We start from the raw sequence: 23,511 nt of genomic DNA, 5'->3' as shown, positions 1-23,511 counted from the left end.
TGGCTTGTTGATCCTGCGTTGCCCACGGCGACTGAGGAAGCCCTTCGCACTTTCTTCTTCCTCCTCCCCGTCGCGAGCCTCCCTCGGTGGACCTCCCGGCGACCTGCTGGGGCGGGCAGCTTCCGCTTTACCTGTCTCGCAATACTCCAGAGCTGTTTGACTAACCAACATCGTTACCATGAGTATTCACACGCTTACGCGGCGACGCGCAATACCAAACCTCACTGGCATTCATGTTGACAAACACCGCTGAAGCATACAAAACCACAATAATGTCTGAGAAAGTTAAATTATCATGGGAGTTGCTTGTAATATCTTACCCCCACCCACACGGCTACGATTTTCATGCAGGCAGGCCCTCAAGCAGGAGCGGACTTAATTAAACTGTGAACAACCAGCAGCACCTTAACCCCACCACTTATGGATTTTGGCCAATATTCTGGCATTTGGCAGGCCCAGCCTGAGTAAATCCCAATACTGCGCGCTGGGTGTGCTGAGAGCGCAACAAATACAGCATATCTCCTATACTACAGCTGCTCATGTAGCTACAACACAGCCACATCCGATGTATGGAATAAGGCTGAATGTGAGACTCACTCGCATAACATAACTTACTACTCGTAAGCTAGAGTGTGCCCACCAGACTTTTGTGCCAGTAAGGTAGTACAGTTAGTAGGTACTTTGGTTAGCTACTGAGTCTGTCAGCCAACGCGGACTCTCTGTAGGCCTGAACTACGGACTTCTGCCTCATATATCATGAATTCTTGTACACGTGTCAGTTCGCCAGCGACGTCTATAGAATTGCCAGAAGCTCTACGTAAGCTGACCCTACCATGTTTCTCCTCCTCACTGGCTCCGGGTCGACCATCCATCGGCTGCGCGGCAGGCTGTGTTCTGTCGGCGGTGGGGCTTGAGCGGGGGAAGTTCCATTTGTTCTGCTGTTGGCACCCTCCTGCCAAACTCCTCACCTGGCTGCATTGACCCCTCCACTGTGCACATAGGTAATTATATTGACCACACTGCACTTACGGTAATTATATGACACACTGCACACAGGTAATTATATGACACACTGCACACACGTAATTATATGACAACACTTGCACACAAGCGTAATTATATGAGCAACGACTGCCACACAGCGCAATTGTAGAAAAACACTGGGCATACTTTTAAGGAAAGCACTGCGACATGAGACATAGTAGTCACACAGCATCAGTATATAATTATATATGCGCATATGAATCAAAATATGCTCGCTTGTTTATCACAGACTTTAGACTTACCTGTATTTTGTTATTGCTCAACTGCATGCATATTAGGCTGATTGTAAGTGTGATTTTTAGGGGCAAGAAAATTTCTTGGTTAAATAATCTAGTCCTGATCACGAAAATTGACAAGTCGGGCAGCGATGTTATCCTCGCGAAGTCGTGTGAATATCAGAGCGCCCTGTGCGCTGCAGCGGCCTACTGGACAGGCTCCCACGACATCGAGCCTGATGTGACCAGCCATGTGTCACGTTAGATTTATTGAAATATGGTCGTGGGCGAGTGATCCGGTTTAGTGTGACGTTTACCAGTCTGCAGCGTACAACACCCACCGGGTGGCGGAACGTCCGTGGGTAGCCTCTCCCCGTGTCGCAGCGTACGGTCCAGCGCTCCGCAGCCTCACGCCCCTCCCGGTGGTGTAATCGATGTTGGAAGTCTCTTCAGTACGTGTAAGGCCTGTGAGTCATGTTTTTGCTGTTCGACCGCAGCTGGTACTCATCTGCACGTAGTTGGTATGCTCGGTTCCGCTGTGCCGAACTACGCGATGACACGACCACAATAACAATTCACACAACGAAACGTCTTAACACGGTCCGCCCCATGCATTCGTCGATGTTAGGCTAGAATAAACGAATAGTATACATCGACATACTTTCAGAGATTAACGCATTGGCCATTTCCGTTGGTACATAGTTAGTAAAGGTGACAAAAATAGCACGTTCATCTTAATCAACCTCGGGCAAAAATTACTTCGGGGAAATAATGTGTTATTTATACATGGGCCTGCCACTATCTACTGAAAGTTTAACCTACCTGGTGTGTTGATCTGCTGGCGTGCTGTGCGTAGGGGAGCTTTATACCCTGAGCCTCTACTCTGATTCCTCCCAATTCAATCTCGGAGCTGCCCACATTAATTATTCAGCGTGAATCTGGAGCTGTTGTATTCTCCGCATTACGCTGTTTCCAGAGTAGGCAGCGAGAGCTGGATGATACGGCGTCTTTTTGATTAGGAAACCATCACCCTGATATTCATCGCCGTGCCATCCTTAGGGATTTACCAGACGTGAGCGCGGAATATCCTCCGCTGGCCTTGCGTGGCTTTGTAACGTAGGGACATACCTTCCCTCACACGCTCTGAGGAGTAAATGTCCCGTTATCACATTAGAGCTATTGTCAGATTTTTTGCTGTTAGCCGTGTCTATTGAAAAGCTACTTGATTTCTACTCTTCTGATTTGTACCTCTAGTGTGTTTAATGTTCGGTTGTTATATAAAGTCAAACCTGTATATAAAGATCACTAGAGAGTAAACTCTCGACTTAGGGCGTTGCTTTGATAGACAGCGTATCTATTCTTAGAGATGGCTTCCACTGTCACTCAAACGGGTATATTCAATCCCAGATATTGCGTCATCTACGGCAGACCGTTCTACAGAGGTGTCCATCACCCTAATTTTAGAGGCTGTTGACTGTATATTATAGGCGATAAGGGGGAGTTATGCCAGTACGCGTCATACCTGTCACTTCGACATCTGAGATTCTCGTCTGTCGCCCGATGGCGCGGAAACTGTAAGCTTGCCTGGCTGAGTCGTGTTGCTCACTGTGCATTCTCTTCCCAGCATTCGCGCTTGCTGGCTCTTACCCATTTCCACCTGTAACGAGTTACAACCAAGATGCATGCCTAAATAGATCAGTATAATCATATATAGCTCAGCAACATTCATGATCCGGTGTTTTCTTTAACATTTATATATACATATGTGTGTCACGTGCATGTAATATTTCGCGGTGAAATAAAAAATATAAGACAGTATCGATAATTAAAGCGCTAGCAAATTGAAGTCGGAAATTATCATGATTTATTTTCGCAGTTGTGTATACTTTTCTCTGGACACGTAAGCATCACCGTCGCCTTATAATGTCGCACCTTCTACGCCCTACATCTGCGCGTCACACGCTCCTTTCTCTTCTGCATGTGGCGTTACGCTTGATACTAAGTGCCGCACTTGCAGCATTTGCACGACGCCGCGCCGGCATGTGAAGCTCGTTTAAGCTGACCACGCATTCACTGTGCAGATAGTTTGCATCAGCCTCCTCCTGGAGTGTAGAGAAGGTCGCCCGACGCCCGTCTTTTCCCCCTCCTCCCCGCCTCCTCCACGGTCTGCATGAGCCAATCCGCGGACGCTTGACATCCGTCGCCAGCAGCGAGCGAGGGCGCGCTCGCTTCCCAGACCCACTCGGATGCCGCTGGCGAGCATCCCTCGGTCCGTCTCGACGCCCGGCAAGCACGGCGAGCGCTTGCGTCTGTCTCTCACGCCGTGGAAGAGGTGCGAGACCATTCCCGCGGCAGGTCTCCCGCGAAACTCGGTGAGCCTCCAAGGTGGTCTTTCGTCGGGTCCAGCTTCCTCCTCTCTGTCTCGTCGTGCAAGCCTGCGTGTTAGGTCTGTCTCCGGACGTTCGCGCCGCTGTGCTGCAGCAGCAGAGGGTTCTTGCATTCTTATTGCCTGACAAAAGTCGACGTCTAACGGCGCGCGGCGGCGGCTTTCGGACGAGGCCGCATCGTCGACGTTGGACGGATGGTGGCGGCGCTCTGCGTTAGGAGTCGCTCGTCGTGGCCATCCGCTGCCTTCCTCGATCTCTTCGTCTTGCATTTCTGTTGGCCGCGCGCGTCGCCATCGATGACTCACGGCTAGCCGGGCGATCAGTGTGACCCCTGGTTCCGTTTGTCGTGCCGTGACGGATGGCCGGGCCGCGCCGTGGCATGTGCTTCACCGGCGTGGACGATGCGTCTGGTCGTCGTCGTCTCACGCCGCACGTGTCGTGCATTCCACATCCGCCGGAACTCGCTCCAGCGGCCTCGATACGTTGCCTGCCCATCGTCGCCGGCGTGTCCGCGCCATCGTCATCGCCGTCGCCCCGGGCGACGGGTTGCGGCGCTGCGTGGCGCGTGCCCGCGACCTGTCTTTTACCGAGATCTCGCATTATCCTTGACCCAGTTCGACCAGATGCGACGCGCCCGACGGCGTAGCGATAGTGGGTCGGCGGCAGGGGAGGGCGCGGGCCCCCCCCCCCATGAGCGCGGCGGTTAGCTGGGTCAAGCGAAGGCGTGGCGGCGTCGACACTGCTGGTGGGAGAGACAAGCTTGCCGCGTTGTTACATTAAAGGCCGCGATAGCCATATTTTTTATGAGGACGCGGAGGTCGCGGCCAAAACCGCGGCGGGATGCTCCCTTCGGTGCCCCTGCCCTCGCGGCCTCTCTTCTGATATTTATTGTCTCGCTGTGGGTGTCATAGTCGAATTTACGTCCGTCGTCGATACTCGAATGAGACTGCGGCGGCTTCCGACGACTGCATGTTGTGAGGTATAGCAGAGCCAGTAGCTGAGGGTTTATCAGCTTCATCTCTTGATTATGATTTAATGTCAACAAAGCGTGCCCGTGTTGCGATGTCGTAGGACTCCTCTCTCTACGTTTACGTGAAAATAGGCTTCGCGCAGCCAAACGACGAGAGGGCACCATAATAATAGTATCATCTTGAGTGAGAAGGAGACACACCGGCTAGACGGTATGTATTTGGTATTCTGTATGAACTCACCTATATTTGCTATGTGTGTATATAGTGATGTAACGCTCTGTATGTTTTTAACTACTACCACCCCAGGTTTCACTCGCATTTATTTAGTGGTACTTAGCTACGGCATTTATGTAGAACCACCTTTAGACCGAATAATTCTGTCCCATATAACCTCTCTCCTTATATTTTGTGCAGGGTTATTGTGGGACAGAAACGGTGTCGTCTCTATGTTGAACCGGGATCTCTTATGGAAGATCGCATGCAATAATTCATGCGCTTGCCTAATGCGGCCGTACGCCGCTTATCCTTCTCCTGTATTGTGAACCCCCGCGAACAAAACCTCCACCGTTCCCTTTAATACAGGTTTGGTTTTTCCATGCGGGTATAAAAATGATTCCTGAGTGACCTGATTACTTATTTTCACAATTAATTAAAAATAGACGCTGTTCAGAACGCCGCCGCTTCATTTAACTTTGGGCTCACACATTACGCTTCGCCACTGTAAAGTCACATACGAAATCTAGGGCCATCCCAATTTCAGAGCCTAGGTCTTTAGTGCAGGGTCAATAGCTCAGCGCCAACAGATTTCATCCGTTCAGAGAACCCAGTGGCGGCTCACCTCCTTATAGGATAAGACACTGCTTGCAGTTGCCGTTGCATTCGCATATTTCGAATATGTAATGAAGCGAACGCGTATTTACTAAAGTTAAATGTATATTGTCTCTCTGGTTTTGTTTCTCTTGCAATAACCTACTCCTTGTTAATTAGATTGTTTTGTAACGAGAAGTGAATGTTATACACATATCAGCTAGCCGAACGGGTTTTGAAAAAGCCGAATGATCATGTTTAAGGGAACGAGTAGTGCGTCTTTTTCCGCGCGGCCAATAGCGGGGCGGCGGCCCTACAGGCCGCATTAGTTATATGATTTTGCACGCGATCTCGACGAAATTTCAGGATTGAAGCCCCGTTCTTGCTCCCAATAACCGTCACCAAAATATAAAAAAGGTTATATGGGACAGAATTATTTGGTCTAGTAGAAACTAAGACCTACCCAATTCGAGTGAATCAGCCGACATGGCCGTGACACGGCCGTCATCGTTTGAGAAAACGCTTGAGCGTGGCTTATCACCTATGATGCTGTCCGGGGTGTAAAGGTCGAGTCGAGGGACGCGTGCTGCACTAGTTACGCTGTCGGCGACGGTTCCGTATGGTAGCATAGGCTCGTCTCCGCTGACATTCAGCCAGCTATAGCGCTGCACACCATCATCAGGGCTCCTGGTTTTACAACGCTTGTTCCATTTTACTTCATCATGATCGTCAGCATCAGGTGAAGTCATCACCTAGTCGGAAATGAGAATGTCTATCAACAACTAGTTCTACAACGAGTATTACTATTACTAGTATTAGTATTACTATTAGCAAGAGCGTAACTTATATTAAAGCCTATAAAGAAGCCTTCTTTATACGCTCTTGGTGTTACTACTATTAGTAATACTAATAGTACTACTACTACTATAATATTAGTACTACGACTACAAGGAGGTATCGTATAGCTCTAACAAACGTCATCATGTACCGTACAGCGTATCATCACCGGCGATTGATTACGTACATCTCAAAATCGCGTGAATGACATGATGATGATAATCATATTGACTATTACTATTGCTGAGAGGGTCTATGTCCCCCGGGGTACTGCCGGAACGTACCCTGGGTACGGTCCGGTATAATACCGGAACGTACCCTGGTACTATCTAATATGCCGGATCGTACCTCGCCTACTCCACTAACGAGTCTAGGGAGTCGCCTACGCCTACTGCCTAAACCTAACCCTAACCATATCAAATAGTGACCAGGGTACGTTCAGGTATACGTACTCAGGGTACGTTCCGGCAGTACCCTGGGGGACATTACGGTAGTCATTACTAATACTATTAGCATTATTGTATTGAAGTTGTAACGTCGATATTGAATTTGAAGCTGGACTGAATATTTATTTTATACGCATTGTAATTTAATTGCACCAGTCTTTGCACTTACCGTAAGTTGAGTAACTGACAACTGTACTGCACACTTGCATGTTAGACGGAAACACACGCGCTGAACATTTACGGACTGAGACCACTGATCTCTATAATATAATCTATTATATTATATATCTTGCTAAGTCAACGTTGAAACAACGTTGAAATTTTAATGTCGAATGTATGTCGATTATTGTATGTTGAATCAACTTGAAAACAACTTGGATTCAACCACCGCACACTATTTCATATGGACAGTAATGAGGACATAAAATTTTACCAAGATAAAAAAAGTTCAGTTTTAATTTAAAAAAATACATATGCATTCCTGGTACATTGTACAGTGGAACACACATATATTCAGTGTCTATGTTCCTATATACCTGCAGGAATTAATTTTCAATATTACCGCATGGGAAATATTTTATACGATTTCCGGTTGTAAAATCAGAACAAAATAGATACTTAGCTGGAAAAAAGTGTTGAGCGTTTGAATTAAATCACCATTCCGTATTCAAAAATATACACGACAGAAAATGATATTTTTGTGTGCATGCTCACAATTAACAATAGCGTGGAGGAGAAGCCGGTTGGGAGTGGGGTTATAAGGATCCAGGAACTACAACGTTGGTTTATAGTCACGACATTATACGTCGCGTAGCTTAGGCGTACGCGCGTAGCCGTAGCAGCGTTGTAGTAACGTAGTAGCAGCGTAGCTATAGCGCGTAGCCGTACACGCGTAGCCGTATAGCGTACGTATTATACGTCGCGTCGCGTAGTATGAACAACAAATTAAAATAGAGACACAAATTAACTGTTGTATTGCGTTAGTAACGCTGTCGTTAGTGGTTAAAGCTCGATCTCGTGATGTTCCCTTGCCGGTCTCAATAATTCAGTCTAGCAGCAGGCCTATATATATACGCTATGAAACTATGACTTTATTATAAATTTGAAACATGCATATACAACTATATGACTATATATATACCTACACGTGCAATCATTTTCGCTGACTCTGAGTTACTTCTTTTTTCCTCTACGTGACTACATCTTAAGCTGGGTTTACCCTACCAACTTTTTCGTTAGCATGGAATGTTTTGTTTAGGGGTCGTTCACAATTATCAACATTTTCACAAGCGTACAAACCGTACACTTTTTCGAGACCCCCCTTCCCCCCTAAAAGTGTACGAAGAAAAATGTTGATTTTGTTCACACTATTCTACATAGAGACCACTATTGCCCGCCATCGTGCCGGTTGTTTACACAGCACTCGGCTGCTAGCTAGCTAGCTCGGTTCGTTCGTTCAGCCCGTGCGGGGCGCGGGCCGGCCGGGGCTCGGCGCATCGCGGCGTGAGGATCGACATTTTTCGGAAATGCTGAAAGCGTACGGCGGGCATTGACCCCCTCTCCCAGCGTACGGTTTGTACGTAGAAATCTGATTATATGTATGAGATATAATCTGTCATCGCGGACACATATATAATTATGTCTCCACGGTGACAGATTATATCTCATACATATAATATGATTTCTGCAACATATATATATATTCAATAGACAGAAACTATATATATATATATATATCTTAATTTTTTTTTTTTTTCTAATTAGCATAGCAGTGAGGAGAACTATAAAAACACGTACGTCTTACATTGTAGCACTGAGTCCAGTGTATATATAGTCATTTACGCGCGCATTTTGAAGTTTTTATATACGCGCGCTTCTCTCAGCGGGTACACAACGTGCTATATGCCAGGCGCGAATTTATTCACCGTCCTTATACCGATATACACATATATACTGCATGCCCGCTAATTGTTAGTTCAATAGTTAATTAGCTAACGGGGCGGTTTTAAATCGTTTGCTGTCTGTCGCATTAAGCTGGATTTACAGTTTACACTATGAAAAATTGACGAGATAATAAGTTATAAACGTTTAAACATTTGACCCGCAATATTAATGTTCTGGACACCTCGACACACCCCTGAATGCTATTATCGGAGTTGCTGAGTGGCAAAACCTGATCAACTCGCTGACCAAAGCTTGAGAATATAGAAATGTTCTAATGTGGCTCTCTATATATATATACTGTTTGTTTTGCTGCATGTGGTCGGAATGGGACGCGCCTCTATATCACGTACCATCCTCGCCGGAATCTCCTTATATAATGTGCGCTAGCTGCATACGAGAAATGATGTGAGTTTCTTTAGTTTTGGTAGGATTAATTGTTATTGTTTGTGGTCTAGTTGTGATGATATCCCTATTAATATTACATAGAGCGGGGTAATGTAATATATACGATAATTATCTCAATAATTGCACGTACATTATTAACGTTTAGGATGATATCCCGCTGGTGTAGGTTAATTAACCTCATAAATGTTATTCTTCATAAGTCCTGGGGACTATAACGAAGACTGAGAGAGAAGTGGAATCAAATCGTAAAAAATAAAAATAAGTAAAATACGCGAATTATGCGATTTGCTGCCGCTAGAGGACGCGGTACCAGAAAAGTGGCGGTAAATTTGTGCACGTGCACGTCGTGCTGACGCCAGACGCTTGAAGGAAAGTTGCGTTTGCATGCAGCATGGTAAGCAGTTCTATTTTGATTATTTTATGGACAAATACCTATATATATACACATAGTAACAATATTAAGATTTATCATATAGTTATTGAATGTTCGACACCAACCAGGACGAACAAATTACACATATATATATATGCTCGACCGAGTAGGTAAAGACTAAAGTACAGTACAGTACAGTGCGAGAAACACATATATATGCAGCTACTGAGCTAGCCACAATTATGAATTAAGTTACCTAGCTATACTTAATTTAGCTTTTAGCTTTACACTACTTGGAGGTCGTGACGTCTGAACGTTTTAGAAGTGCCATATCTGTTACTGTTATAGCGATCTTATCGCATTAGCAGACTCAAACAAATTTAGTGGAGAATATTTAACAGGGTTTAATTTTAACAGTCGTCCGGTCGTCCGTGACGACTGGATTTTTTCTCGGGCAACTACAAATTCCTTCCGTGGTTGTCTGGTGTCCAATTAAACTCTATAAAATCAATAACCTGAGCTCTAGCTATACCAGTGTTGGCGGTATACGTACAGTATTCAGGTATTTGAAATCTGGTATCCCCCCGAAAGATCTGTTATCCCTTTTTTAGATAGTAATTTCAACAATGTTGGTATCCAAAACTTTGAAATAAGCAATAATCATTATAATGACGGTGTGTGCTTCTTCTCGTTGATCGCTCGCGGGCCACCAGCGAGCGTTCATTTTACATACGGCCAGTGTTGCACAATACGCTGCAAACGTAATGTCTAGACGCATTGTCTGTCTTGCTTCATACAATGTATAACATTTGTCATTTGTCATTCGCCAGCCAGTAATACCATATAGCTGCAATATCGCCAGCCAGATATAGAGATCAGTAGTCCGCAAATGCAGACGTAAACTCCGCTTTGCTAATCTGAGGGTGCGGGTTTATCCATTACTGGGGTCTGCGTCGGCTCGGACTAAGAGATCAGTGGCCTCGATAATGTACATGATTAGGCCTTTTGCTTTACAGCACTGAGCATCACGTGAGCAGAGCGCATGCAGCACATGTTTAAATAATATCCGGACAACCAAAACTCTCGAGGGACAACCATATGCTACTCTCTTGGCTGTCCTCCGGACAACTCCAAACAAATCTTCAAATTGAGCACTGCAGTCAGAATATCACCATGCAGGCATATCAGCTAGCACTGCAGCAGTGCTGCCCAGGGCCGTAGCCTGAGGGGGGCAAGGGTGCAGCTGCCCCCTTAGATTTTGGAGCAAAACAAAAAAATAAGCTTACATTATCTATATAGCTATAGCTATACTAAAAGAGAATTGTCGTAGCCAGAATAAAGGCTGTACATGTACTCAAAAGTGCCTCAAATTCATCTAGCTAGCTGCGATCTACATTTTCACAATTTTCTGGGGGAGGACCTCCAGACCCCCACCTGTTTCTCACCTCGTCACTGAAATCCTGGATCCGCCACTGCCCCCCCCCCTTACGAATTTGCTCAGCCTACGGCCCTGCTGACTATAATATTATTATTAGCCAGACGATGCTGCGCAACTTAATATATAATATACATTATACATATAAAGTGGTACCGATCTTTAAAATTACACACGGGGTGTTACACTGTAGGGTAAAATAAGTGTCTGATTTGCCCTCCTGGGTATATAAGGATTATTTTCATACCAAAATTATTGACTTTGATTTACTTTTAGATCGCTATAATTGTTTGAGGAACGCACAATATTTCAAATAGACCGCAGTTTTACGATCGACCGTCCGCACAGTTTAAGCGATCGGTTTGGAAAATAGCGGCCATGTGGGTTCAAAATTCCTCATATTTAGCCGTCAAGAGATATCAGAGAGTATTTCTGTGAAATATCTTTGAAAACAAATGTATCGTTTGCGAGTAATGATTCGAAGAAGGGAGCGAAGCTTGTTTATACCAGTATGTCTGTCGCCATTTTTTTCCTGACAAGAAACATGGGCGGTAACTCTAACACATCAAGTGCCCCTTTTATGTGATCATCTATATTGTTAACATTTTCTTACAAAATATATAATATTTACATTTTCCCCACCCTTTCAGTTATATTCTGGTGTGTTTGCTTCGTTTGCATCCTTTCTTATTTAAAAATAAGAATAATAAGTTTTAAAATTTGGGAGGCGTACACATGCATCCTACTGTATCAGTGTTTTTCCTGGTTTTTGTGTGAAATTTGTCATGGACATGTAGGATCGTTACTCACAGACGGCGGACGAAATTCATTTTTTCCACTTTCCACCAGTCTCCTACAAATTCATAAAACATTGGTACATTTTATCTCGCGCGGTCCCCAAGTTTTACAACGAACCGGTCTCTTTATAATTACCTTAATTTATATCTAAAAACGCTTTTCATATTGATTGAGGTATCCTCTAGATGTATTTAGTTAATAAATTGATGTAAGTTGATTGATACAATGCACTAACCGCAGTACATTTAGTTGTTTAGAGATGCACCTAGTGGTATATGTTTAATACAGGGCTCGAATTTCCCCAGTTTGAGGACTAATCCGTACGGATTTGTTCCTTCACAAATGAGCAAATCCGCTCAAAATCTAAGTAATCCGTACAGGGTAGGCTAAATTTTACTATGAAAGAAAAAATTGCATGCAGGACAATAATTTATTTTATACTGTTCATTAAACATATTTACATTGCTTATTTCTACAATTATTCATTTTCACGCTGGCATAAATGTAGAAACCTGTCGAGAAATACTTTGTCGAGTTATATTGAATAAATACAAATGTGCATGTATGTTTTGCATACATGTGCATGTAGAACAATTTGTATAGTACAGTTACATGAATATTACAATATACATTTTTGTATTAATTTTCAGGTAGAAAATGGCTGTTTGGGCTAGGGCTGTCTGGCTGGAGGATGATTAGGAGATGGAGGATGTGTTGCCATCCTGTTGGATAAAGGGAAAATTTGTATACTGGCCCAATGACTGAGTCACGAAGGCCATGAAAACACAACAGTTGCCAGAGAATTCATGGTTAATGTTTCCTCTTTTGAAAATTAAAATGTATCTGATATCTGTATACAGATGGTAGAAACCAAACTGTGCTTTCTCTAGAGCATGTTTTCTGTACTTGACAATAATTGTTGACCAGGGTTTTGAAAAAACATTCTATCCAACTTGTCCTGAGTGGCAATTTAATTAAAGAAATCAACTCGCATCTATCATTTCCATTTGCTCTCGGTTAGAATCTTCTCTGGACCATGCAATGTACTCTATGAAAGCATACATGTGTGATTTCTGGTCAGAAGCTTCTACTTCATATTTTTGTTTGAACAGTGAAATCTGATCTTACATTGATGGTGCTTCAAAAACAGAGCCATTTCACAGTTAAAATGGTACCCAAATTATGAGTTCTGTGTGGATGGCAAGAAATTAAAAAAGTAAATTGTCACTTGCCTGACAATGAACTTAGTAGAGACAAGTGGATAAGTGGTTATTTCAAACCCCACAGATACTTCTGGTGCAGTAAAATCAACATTTCTGTTCATTTTGCATTTAAAGTTAACCGACCCTCTACATGTATTTTTAGTCAACGAGATAGTAAACATGTCATGTAATTTTGGGCTCAATAAAACACTTTATACTACATGTACATGTATGCATATATCCAAATGTAGTATATGCTGTTGTATGCTATTGGTGGAAAGTAATAATCATTAAAATGACCACTGCACTCTTGATATTTTGGCTTGTTGTCCAGCTGTGAAGGCAATGGTGACAAGTTTCTGAATACATGTAGAACACCCTAGTTTCATGTTTTATTTATTTTGTATTTAGAGAAGAAAAAGGAGTGTGAAATTTATGATCACACCACAACAGCTGAGCTGAGCAGCTCTGAAGAAGAGTGTGGTACAGATCCTTTGAGAAAGAGAAAGATGAAAAAGAAACTCTATCCAGGTTATCAAATGGGTACGTACATGTAGTATCATTTATACATGTTTTATTACAGTAAGCCTATCCGGAGTATTGAAAGGGCATGCTCAGAACATGTTTTATACTGGCTTTTCGGGTTTTTAGTAGGTGTGTATCTGAATTCTGCATTTGTGTAGTTAGGACTAAGTTTTATTTATTTTTTCATACACTACACTGAATACCACTGCATATACATGTACATACATACATTCTGCTAGTTTTTATTTTTATTTTGTTGTATTCAGGTGATGTATCTTTTAGTGAAGATATAGAAAAGACAAAGCAAGTTTCTGATGGAAAGGTACTGGAAGGTGAGTAATAATTTACAGTAGTAACTGCTCATTCAAATCAAGTAGTTCAGATATTTGCTCATGCACAGTAAATTATGTATAAACGTCTTATGACCTACACTCATTGATGGGTTATCAGAACTAGTCAACTTGAATAAGTGGCTGCCTTATTAAGGTAATGTATAAATAACTTATACAAACAGTATGATTTCTTGAGTGATCTTTTCCTGTCAAGTGCCCGAAATAGCTAGGGATATATTTTTTTTAATATTCTATGAAGGACAATCTCATTACTGTCATATGGAAGCATGTGTTCCGGTAGTCTTATTAATTAGTCAAGCTATGAAAGAAAAGACCAACACCAGTGTAAAATATAATATCCAGGGCTGAGGATTTGGATCAGTTTGATGCTAAATGCCTCGGTCAAATTTGTTTGATTACTTGATATATAAATGTTAAGAATTGGGTTTGGTATTTTATGTATAATATTAAATATGCAGAAAAAATAATTGATCCTCCACTAGTTTAACAATAAAACTAGAATGTGAATTTCAAAAGTGATCACCCATTGCATATATTGAAGAATGCATCACATTAATGCATTACTCTACATGAGAAATCATACGTACAATATTTGCTTTTTAACAGAAGAGGTATCCCTTCCATGTGTTCCAACAAAAGTTAATGCAGCGCCAGAACAGATAAGAGGGGAGAGTAAAAGAATAGAGGACAGGAGTAGTGTGGGTGTTAGCAGGGAGACCGCACCTATTGGTAGATGTAGTTCAGGAAGCAGGGACTGGTCCAAATCTAGGAGTGTAGATAGGTATACACTTCGTGGTAGTTCGGGACACCAGGACCGGTCAAAATCTAGAAGTGTAGAAGATAGATTTCCAGTGCTTAGCTCAGGGTGGAGGGACATGTCAAAGTCTAGGAGTATAGGAAGGGATAGAGTGCATAGTGGTGGTTCAGGGCGCAGGGACAGGTCAAAGTCTAGGAGTATAGGAAAAGATAGAGTGCATAGTGGTGGTTCAGTGCGGAGGGACAGGTCAAAGTCTAGGAGTATAGGAAGGGATATAGTGCATAGTGGTCGTTCAGGGCGGAGGGACAGGTCAAAGTCTAGGAGTATAGGAAGAGATAGCTAGAGTGCATAGTGGTGGTTCAGGGCGGAGGGACAGGTCAAAGTCTAGGAGTATAGGAAGGGTTTGAATAGACGTTGTACATTTCAACGTTGAATAGACGTTGTATTTTGGTGGGTAAAGACGCAACCTAATTTCAACCAATATATAACGTTGAAACAACGTCAGTTTCAACGTTGAATAGACGTTCTACATTTCGACGTTGAATCAACGTCGTATTCTCGTTGATCGACGTCATGACGTAGTTTCAACCAAGATTCAACGTTGAAACAACGTCGTGTGCCCACTGGGATAGGAAGATTGGGCACATTGGGCGTATAATTATCACGTGTTCAACACGACAATAGACATTTTTCTTATCACACCACTCGTAAATATGCCCAATACATGCGAGACAGGGGCTGTTTATATATAAAAAATATATGAAATAATAACATATATAATAGAATAGAGGTTATACATAAACTGTTACCTGCAACACTAGCTAGGTGATCGTCTGCTACCTCCAGTAGCAACTCATCGTGAATCTGCACAAGCATCGAGGCACGGAGCTCTGGTCTGTCACACAGCGCCTTCTCTACTGCTATCATGGCCGTCTTGCAGATATCAGCTGCTGAGCCTATGTGCAAGTTTGAGTAACGGCAGCATGGTATGTACAATGCTGCAACTGTGACCACATGTGGTATAGACAATGCTACAGCTGTGGAAGCATTATCTTGATGATGCTACATTTGAGAGAGCATGGTATGTACACTGCTACATTTGATGGTGCATGGTATGGACAATGTTACAGTTGAGGTAGCATATATGGTCTTGAGAATGCTGATAGCCAGGAATTTTATGCCGTATATGGTGTAAACAACACAAAAGTGACTGTGAAACTATAATTAAAACAGAAAGAGCAATCTCTCATTATAAATCCCATCTCTACCTTGAACAGCAAAGTTCATAGCTTGTCTCTCGGCCTGCAGTCTCTGCAAGTAATTGTTGGATCTAATGTGACGTATTATGCGCCTTCTGTTGAAGATGGTTGTTACATATCCGTGTAACCTGCACTGCTTCACACACTTCTGAGTGAATTGGCCAACACCTCTGAACTTTCCTACATCGAATTGAATGATACCATATAACACTAGCCACGTATAGCCTGGAATATATAGTCACCAAAAATTACCACCAAATGTACGTATACATAGTTTAGTAGCAAAAGACTTAATCTTCCTTTACCTAAAAAGCTGTTTGTGATTGCCTTGGCCTCTTCCACGCCCATGTTCAGGTAGCCGGCCAGCCTGTCTTTCCCAATTCCGTACATGACAGAGTAGACAACACGTTTTGTTCTTTCCCTATCACTGTAGGTCACCTGGCTCTCTGGGGTCCCAAGCCTATACATGACCACACAGTCAGGATAAGGACTGGCATCCTACACACTCTCCATGTGATGCCTAGCTGGCACCACCCCTCTCCGTGTAAGGGTTACCACCCACACCCCTCCGCGTGTAAGGCCTGGCACCACCCCTCTCCATGCAAGGCTTGGCACCAGCTCTCCTCCCCTCCAGGCTTGGCACCACCCCTCTCCATGTAAGGCCTGGCACCAGCTCTCCTCCCCTCCAGGCCTAGCTGGCACCACCCCTCTCTATGCCAGGCCTGGCACCACCCCTCTCCATGCCAGGCCTGGCACCACTCATCTCCATGCAAGGCCTGGCACCACCCCTCTCCATGCCAGGCCTGGCACCACTCATCTCCATGCAAGGCCTGGCACCACCCTTCTCCGTGCGAGGCATGGCACCACTCATCTCCATGCAAGGCTTGGCACCACCCTTCTCTATGCCAGGCCTGGCACCACCCCTCTCCATGCCAGGCCTGGCACCACTCATCTCCATGCAAGGCATGGCACCACTCATCTCCATGCAAGGCTTGGCACCACCCTTCTCGGTGCAAGGCCTGGCACCACCCCTCTCCATGCCAGGCCTGGCACCACTCCTCTTCATGCCAGGCCTGGCACCACCCCTCTTCATGCAAGGCCTGCCACCACCCCTCTCCATGCCAGGCCTGGCACCACCCCTCTCCATGCAAGGCCTGCATGGCACCATCTCTCCTCCCCTTGCCATGCCTAGCACCACCTCTCCTCCTCATGTCAGGTCTGGCACCTCTCTTTCTCATGTCAGACCTGGCATCTCTCCTCCCCATGTCAGGCCTGCACCTCACCCCACCCCCAGTCACGTAAAGGCTGCCACCACCTCTCCACCTCGTGCAAGGCCACCCCTCCTACTGTAGCACTCGATCATTACCATCCCCCCATATAAAGTGGCACCCACTGCTCCTGTATCACTATAGAATCGCACCATTGTGATGTTAGCTGGATGAAGATATCCTGGTTGAATTTTGATGAGTCAAACAAACCCAGCAAGACAGGATCAGCACACAGATGGGCCAGCAATCGTAACTCCACCTGCTGAAAATCTGCAAAAGAGCAAATGGCAGGCCTATATTATCATTGACACTTATAACTAAAAACTATAGTGGTGCCTATACGCATGCCAACACTCGTCACACTGCTTAATCTATACACGTGATATAGACGTGATGTCATATAAGTGATGTATGACCATAGTCCTAAATATGGCTGTCATGGAAGCTGTATGCATTTGTGAATATATATAACTTGATAAAGGTGTAACGGACGGCGCCTATATATAGCAAGAGATGAGAGCATATATTGTACGACATCGTATTAATGTGGATGGAAACCTGCAGCAAGGAAGGAGTAGCCTTCGTGGCTGACGAACGCGTCTCTGGCCATCATCGTCACCTCTCGTGAGGCATCACATCCTTGGCCAGGATTCGTGAATACGAGCGGTTCCTTCGGCACAGACTGGATGTTGGGATTGGCAGATGTCAATCTCCCAGTGGCTGCTGATGTATGCTCCCAGTTAGTGTGCAGGTAGCCTGAAAGAGCAATAAAGCACCGGAATATAGTGCTTAGTATCTTCGCACTATTATAACTAAACTATAGCTTATACATAAATAAGTTAATTGTTTGTACAAACTTTGTTGCTTCAGGGAGAATCACGTTATTTTTAGATAACCAGAGAAAAAATAGTTACAGCTATAGATCCAACAGGACAGAGGAAGTCACAATTAAGTGTCAACGAAACCAAAACGTGACATCTACGATTTTATACTTTTTAAAATTTCGATAGATTCCTTGATGCATATCCATAATGGGTTAGACCTTCAGTGACAAAGAAAAGCTGCTAAGAGTACACCACATTAATATTTATTTCCACTGTTATCCACAATGATTAGAAACAAGAAATATGCAAGCAACCATCTTTGACATGTGTCAGTAGGCCGTCGACGTATGTGGACTTCATCTTGCTTAGGCGTCGATGCTCCAGCACTAATCGTGGTAATGGGTGGAGATCAGCAAGCTGCTGCAACTGCACGCAACACACACTATATTAAGCAATAAACTTGTAGCAATAAGGTGAAAAATCATGAGCATATGTAACAACGCAAGCATGTATTAATAAATTTTGAGAATATTGCCGAAGTAAGCACAAAATGACAGAGGTAGGTCATATAATACTGTTATTTAACAACAATCATCCAAAGCTGTGCAATGACAAAGAAACTTTAAATGCTCTACGCTTTACAAATGGGTTCACTGAAAACTGGGAACATTGCAACCAGGTTGTCTGGCAGAATTCTGGGGCAGTATGTAGGGCCTAATTGAGGAAAGTGTCCAATGAATGATGAACGTAATATACTAGTATTTATAACTTCACATTTTTGACATGGGTTAGTGTTGGCATTGTGATTACAACAGCAGTACCACAGACTCAGATGTAGACTTCAGGTTTCCCACTGCTGTCATCTTCAAAGCTTTCTTTGTAATGAGCTGTTCATCCAACTTTAGCTCATCAAATATAACCTGCAAGAAAAAATCGAGTCTATGAAATATATGTGTGCTTTGTGTGCATGCTAGTGTGTGTATGTCCATGTATAGAGATATATACTTAGTAAAATGGATAGGGAGAGAAATGAGGATAGAGAGAGAGAGAAAGATAGAGAAGAAAGATATAAATAGTGTGTGAGCAATGTGGAAGGGATATGGAATGCAGATTAGATAACAAGAAGGGTAGAACGAGAAAAATAATTTATTTGTAGTGATCGAGCAAGAAACATCATTTACTTACCTGCCTCAGTTGAACGTGACTACTGATCAAGAAACTGTGCCCTGCTGCGCTATGAACTGCCTTCTCCACGTCAGATATTCCTCGTTGGAGAGTCGCAGATGCTATGGACAGGTGATTAGTGTCCATCTTTATTCCCCTATTGAAAGCAATTTTGTGGTATGTTGCATGCGATGAGGATATAACACAATAATCAAGACATTTTACTCAAAACATTGAATAGAGAGTTTTCTCTGTCATTATATATTATTTTCGTCTGGGATGTGCAAATACCATAGGTATTAGTGTGATCTTGTATAATGCAGCATTTGCATAACATATACTGCATCCCATTACCATAATATAACCTCAAGTATACAAAATATAGGATTGATATATGATATTTTGAATAAAACGTTCACATAGGCTATGCCACGTCTCTGATGTTTTATACAGGTCGTTATCTTCAAACATACATAGGAAGCTTGCTACTTTCACCTGCGATCCATGATGGCTAGAATAGGGCAAAGCTTCATTTCCACAAGGGTAAATAGATCCCAGAGACTCTGTTGCTTCAGCTTTTCAGACAAAACTTTGACGACCTGCGTGAGTGCAATCATATCCTGTTTTAACAACTCATCTGACGACATCATGTCAAACCTGCAAGCAAAGCAGCCAGAATATTTTTCATTAATATGTTTGCACGTACGTGTAATTACAAGAAGATAAATAAATAAATAAATAAATAAATATATATATATATATATGCCTTATCATATCACCTTGTGGCTTTATATGCTAGTAGTTTGTTGCCTTACTTGCTCATTTTTACTCCTAGCACCTCAGCTGTAGCTGAGAAAGTTTCCTGTGGTTCATCAGGGTCTAGCAGCCACGCTCCTGAAATGTGTCAATAACTGATGTGTAGGTGAGCTGAGTGTAATTAAACAAGCAGAGAGGTACTTCAAGCAGAAGAATTCTCTTGTTGCACGTGCAGTTGTCAAGCGTTTTGACGTAATCTAACTGCATTAACGCATATAAACCCCCATTGCTGGCATGATGCCAGGAAAATTTTCCGAAAAATTCAAGGTATAGCTTTCTTCTGATTTTTGTGAAAGATGCTTGCATGCTATACCTATTCGTGGGTCGTAAACAGACCACTTTAGAACAGCTTGTCTCTGGTCACAGCCAAGCTCTGTGATCACTGTATACATCAGCTCCTGTGCATCAAAGCACAGCTTGGTTGAAGCAGCGGCCATCAGTGTGGACACACACTGTCTGTGCCAGAGGAAAAGTCAAAAATTACTCATCTTTCAAGCTGTGGAATTACATATATCAAAATGGAAAAAAATATAGTTTATAATAGAGTACATAGGAATTGCAGCTTGAAAGTTATATCCATTGTAACCAAATTCCACTACACAATAGATAAATATACTTTGCCCATTTTTTCATCTGCATATCTCTGTTCTGCAAGGGTATTGTGTAGAATCTTGTTTCTTTGTCCAGTGAAAAAGGCATTTCCTCATTTCTTTTAAAAGTGATGGAGAAGGCCAATCTAACAGGCTTCATGGCAGCAAGGAGAGTTCGCCCGACAGAAAAATCCACTTAATACGTTATGTTACACGTAACATAGAAGAGTTAACCATAGAGTTAACCATAGAGAGTTAACCAGCTGTACTACGACTATTTCAAGCTGTTGTCTAAAAAATCATTGACTGCAAGCTCATTCAAAATTTGCGCAGAAGTCTGCAATGAACTTAGATGCTTAACAGAATACATATTTCCCAAATATAACAATTGTTTGACCTCTTCACTCTTTACTTATATTTCTCTAATTTTATATTTTCTCGCTTGGAAAGAAAAAATCTATATAATATGACGGCAATACTTTTTCGTCTCCAACACCAATCTTCTCCCGGAGCTGGGATGAGCCATCATGGTAAAGGAGTGTCAGTATTATTTCTGCAGCCCCAGCTATCTCTTCCAGCATTTTTTCCTGTTGGTGAGTGCTCATGATAGCTGCATTCACAAAGCCAATGCTACCTTTAGAAACTGGTGTGGTAGGCGTCTGTAAAGCAGAGATAATCTGTGACTCAACACCAAACGCAAACATCACCATAGTATATAGACTATATGGTTAAAAATTTTGTGGTTTATCTATCTATAGCAAAATCACTGCTAGACCTTGTCACAGTAACATGGTATACAGTTTAGGGGCAGTTTTGGGATTTTTAGACCAGTTCGAATTCGAATAGCACATTTTTAGAGAGCCAGTTTTACTACTACAGTTTTTACATGATCTAATAATCCTGCCCGAGTAAAGGGGAACTCACGTTCTCATTAAGTGTTCTTTCCCCCTTCCTATAGCCCCCTTCATCAGATCTCCCTGAATCTAACCCTAAGGTTGGTTATACTTATATCATCATTACGTTTTACTAACATACATACATGTCTTCTATACATGCCTGATTAGGCCTAGATGATCCTGATTAAAACTGTGTGAAAATTTAAAATTATGTGCGTTAAATATGTTGAATTTTATGTAGTATGTACAATATTAAACGTGAATTTCAGCTGTCATCATATCAGGAGTTAATGAGACAAACTCCTTTCTCTCATTAACTCTTGATCATATATGTGTAACCTTGAATTTCGCAGTGGCAGTATCATCTCGACTGCAGCTGCCAGCAGACTTTGGTGTTGGTAATTTGAAGGGAGTCCGAAACCCTTTTGCAGTGAAAGAAGTCACTGCAACTTTTTTGCATACTGCTGCTTGGTTCTGATCACTTTTTTGGCTCTGAAACAATCTGACACAATAATGCATTATAAACGCGTTTCAGCTTCACTGCTCATGCATGAACCACATTATACTGCAGTGGAAGAAAGGGCTGATGTATTTTTCTAAATCGTGATATACTATCATTTATTAATTTATCATACATTATTTTTTGCAAAATATGTGCTGTTAGTTTGCAATACCAAAAGTGTGTGGCTGGTTGATGCATGACTCACACACTTGAACTCGTAATGTCACCAAACTGTGACCAACCTCACTATCCTTACCTTGCCTCATGTAGCTTTCTAACTTTGTTTGCAATCATGGATACACAGGAAGGCCTGCCCAACAAATCCACCTGAGATGAAATAAGGGCATGCTCTTCCATCACAGCAGGTTTATCTATGCAAACTTTGTCACTATGCGGCCGTCTACGAGGGGCCCTCCTGTCGATCTGATCTTTAAACTCTTGCTCAAATGATTGCACACCACCTGAATGCATGGCAGAAAATCTAGAGGACATTGGTGGTGATATTTCTAGATTGTTGCTGTTCTCACTGTTCTGCTGAGCAATCTCTATCATTGCTGTACTCTGCGCAACAGAGGGGGCTTCTGGCATAGGCATAGATAGCAAGCCATCAGGTTGGTCCTGAGTTAAAGCACATACTTCACCGGTTTCACTCGTCTCTCCACATTCGGAATCTAACTGTACACTATCATTAATTTCAGAAGATGTCATCTGAAATGGTAAATGTGTCTGGAAGGTATTAGCTTCCTGAATGTTCACATTTGTTCCCAGGTTAACATAACTGCACTGAGAACCCGATCCATAGTTTTGTCCTTCGTCTATTTGATTAACATGAATGAGATTAATGCAAGTATTGGTTTTCCCCTTATCTATGGGAACTGACTTAGCTGTTTGGATTGGGGTTACATCGTTACACATAAATTTATGTGTTTCAGAACCTAGAAGAGAGCCTCTGCCATTAACAGAGCTTGGTGTGTTGATTGAATTCCCGAAACTCTGCCAGTAGACGTTTTGGTAGTAACATCCTCTTGCAACAGTCTGCCTTGGACGAGAGTTTACTGGATCTGTAGCCATAACTTTACCACAATGACGTTCTGTTTGTATTTGTTCATGTTTAGAAACAATAAATTTCCACACTTGCTGTGCATCTGTAGATAGGTGGTTGAAACCATAATCGTTTCTATCAAATGTTATGACATTGCTCTGGTTCATCTTGCCTCTCTCTTTCTCTCTCTCTCTCACTCTGCTCAGTGTTGTCCGACCTGTGACTGTTAACAGATAATGTAATTTATAAATCACGAAATAGCCTCTAGATATAATAAACGAATACTAATCCTACTTGTAATATGCGAGTCGGTCAGACAATTTCAGTGTGATTCTAGTTTAAGAAAATATCAGACTCAGTAGGCCTATATTATAATAAGCTACAGGTCCGTAGCCAGAGGGGGTTCGGGGGGTTCAAACGAACCCCCCCCAAACAAAATTTTTTTTTTTAATTTGCAAGAATTTCACCTCAGGTCGCTCCATTTTTTTGTAATAATTGCAAAATCTCCATCGTGCGGGAGGGTGAACAGTGAACACCCCCCTCCCACACCCTCCCCCCCGCTCGGTCGCTTTGCGCCCGAGCAGGGGCGTGTACAGGGGGGGGGCGGGTCCATGGAGTCCGGACACCCCCTTGCTCGCGCATAAAACGCAT

General features: G+C 43.0%; 2 protein-coding genes across 3 annotated transcripts in view; one reads left to right on the top strand and one right to left on the bottom strand.

The window, feature by feature from the left end:
- The window catches only part of LOC106814899 (DNA polymerase nu-like), a 33,346-nt gene extending 11,622 nt beyond the window's left edge, over positions 1-21,724 (bottom strand). The window contains exons 1-13 of one of the 2 annotated variants that reach the window (XM_014819310.1): positions 21,656-21,724; positions 20,900-21,079; positions 20,144-20,286; positions 19,830-19,908; positions 19,510-19,671; positions 19,036-19,171; positions 18,672-18,770; positions 18,165-18,276; positions 17,585-17,782; positions 17,179-17,296; positions 16,064-16,218; positions 15,768-15,938; positions 15,309-15,455 (exon numbers count right to left, since the gene is read on the bottom strand). In XM_014819310.1, the coding sequence (XP_014674796.1) occupies positions 15,309-15,455; positions 15,768-15,938; positions 16,064-16,218; positions 17,179-17,296; positions 17,585-17,782; positions 18,165-18,276; positions 18,672-18,770; positions 19,036-19,171; positions 19,510-19,671; positions 19,830-19,908; positions 20,144-20,286; positions 20,900-20,949 (1,570 nt within the window). In that variant the 5' untranslated portion in view covers positions 20,950-21,079; positions 21,656-21,724. The remainder of the gene's footprint in view (positions 1-15,308; positions 15,456-15,767; positions 15,939-16,063; positions 16,219-17,178; positions 17,297-17,584; positions 17,783-18,164; positions 18,277-18,671; positions 18,771-19,035; positions 19,172-19,509; positions 19,672-19,829; positions 19,909-20,143; positions 20,287-20,899; positions 21,080-21,655) is intronic. The other variant, XM_014819388.1, reaches the window with a different exon arrangement.
- Positions 9,413-14,872, top strand: LOC106815042 (serine-arginine protein 55-like). The gene is made up of 4 exons (XM_014819497.1): positions 9,413-9,450; positions 13,276-13,407; positions 13,656-13,721; positions 14,349-14,872. Exons 1-4 carry the CDS (start codon positions 9,441-9,443, stop codon positions 14,840-14,842), a joined length of 702 nt encoding a protein of 233 aa, XP_014674983.1. The 5' UTR covers positions 9,413-9,440; the 3' UTR covers positions 14,843-14,872.
- Positions 21,725-23,511: the final 1,787 nt, after the last annotated feature.

Source organism: Priapulus caudatus, unplaced genomic scaffold, assembly GCF_000485595.1.
Source record: "Priapulus caudatus unplaced genomic scaffold, Priapulus_caudatus-5.0.1 Scaffold1, whole genome shotgun sequence".
Classification (NCBI taxonomy): Eukaryota; Metazoa; Priapulida; class Priapulimorpha; order Priapulimorphida; family Priapulidae; genus Priapulus; species Priapulus caudatus.
Note: the sequence above shows the minus strand (reverse complement) of the source record. Positions and strands in the feature narration are given on the sequence as shown.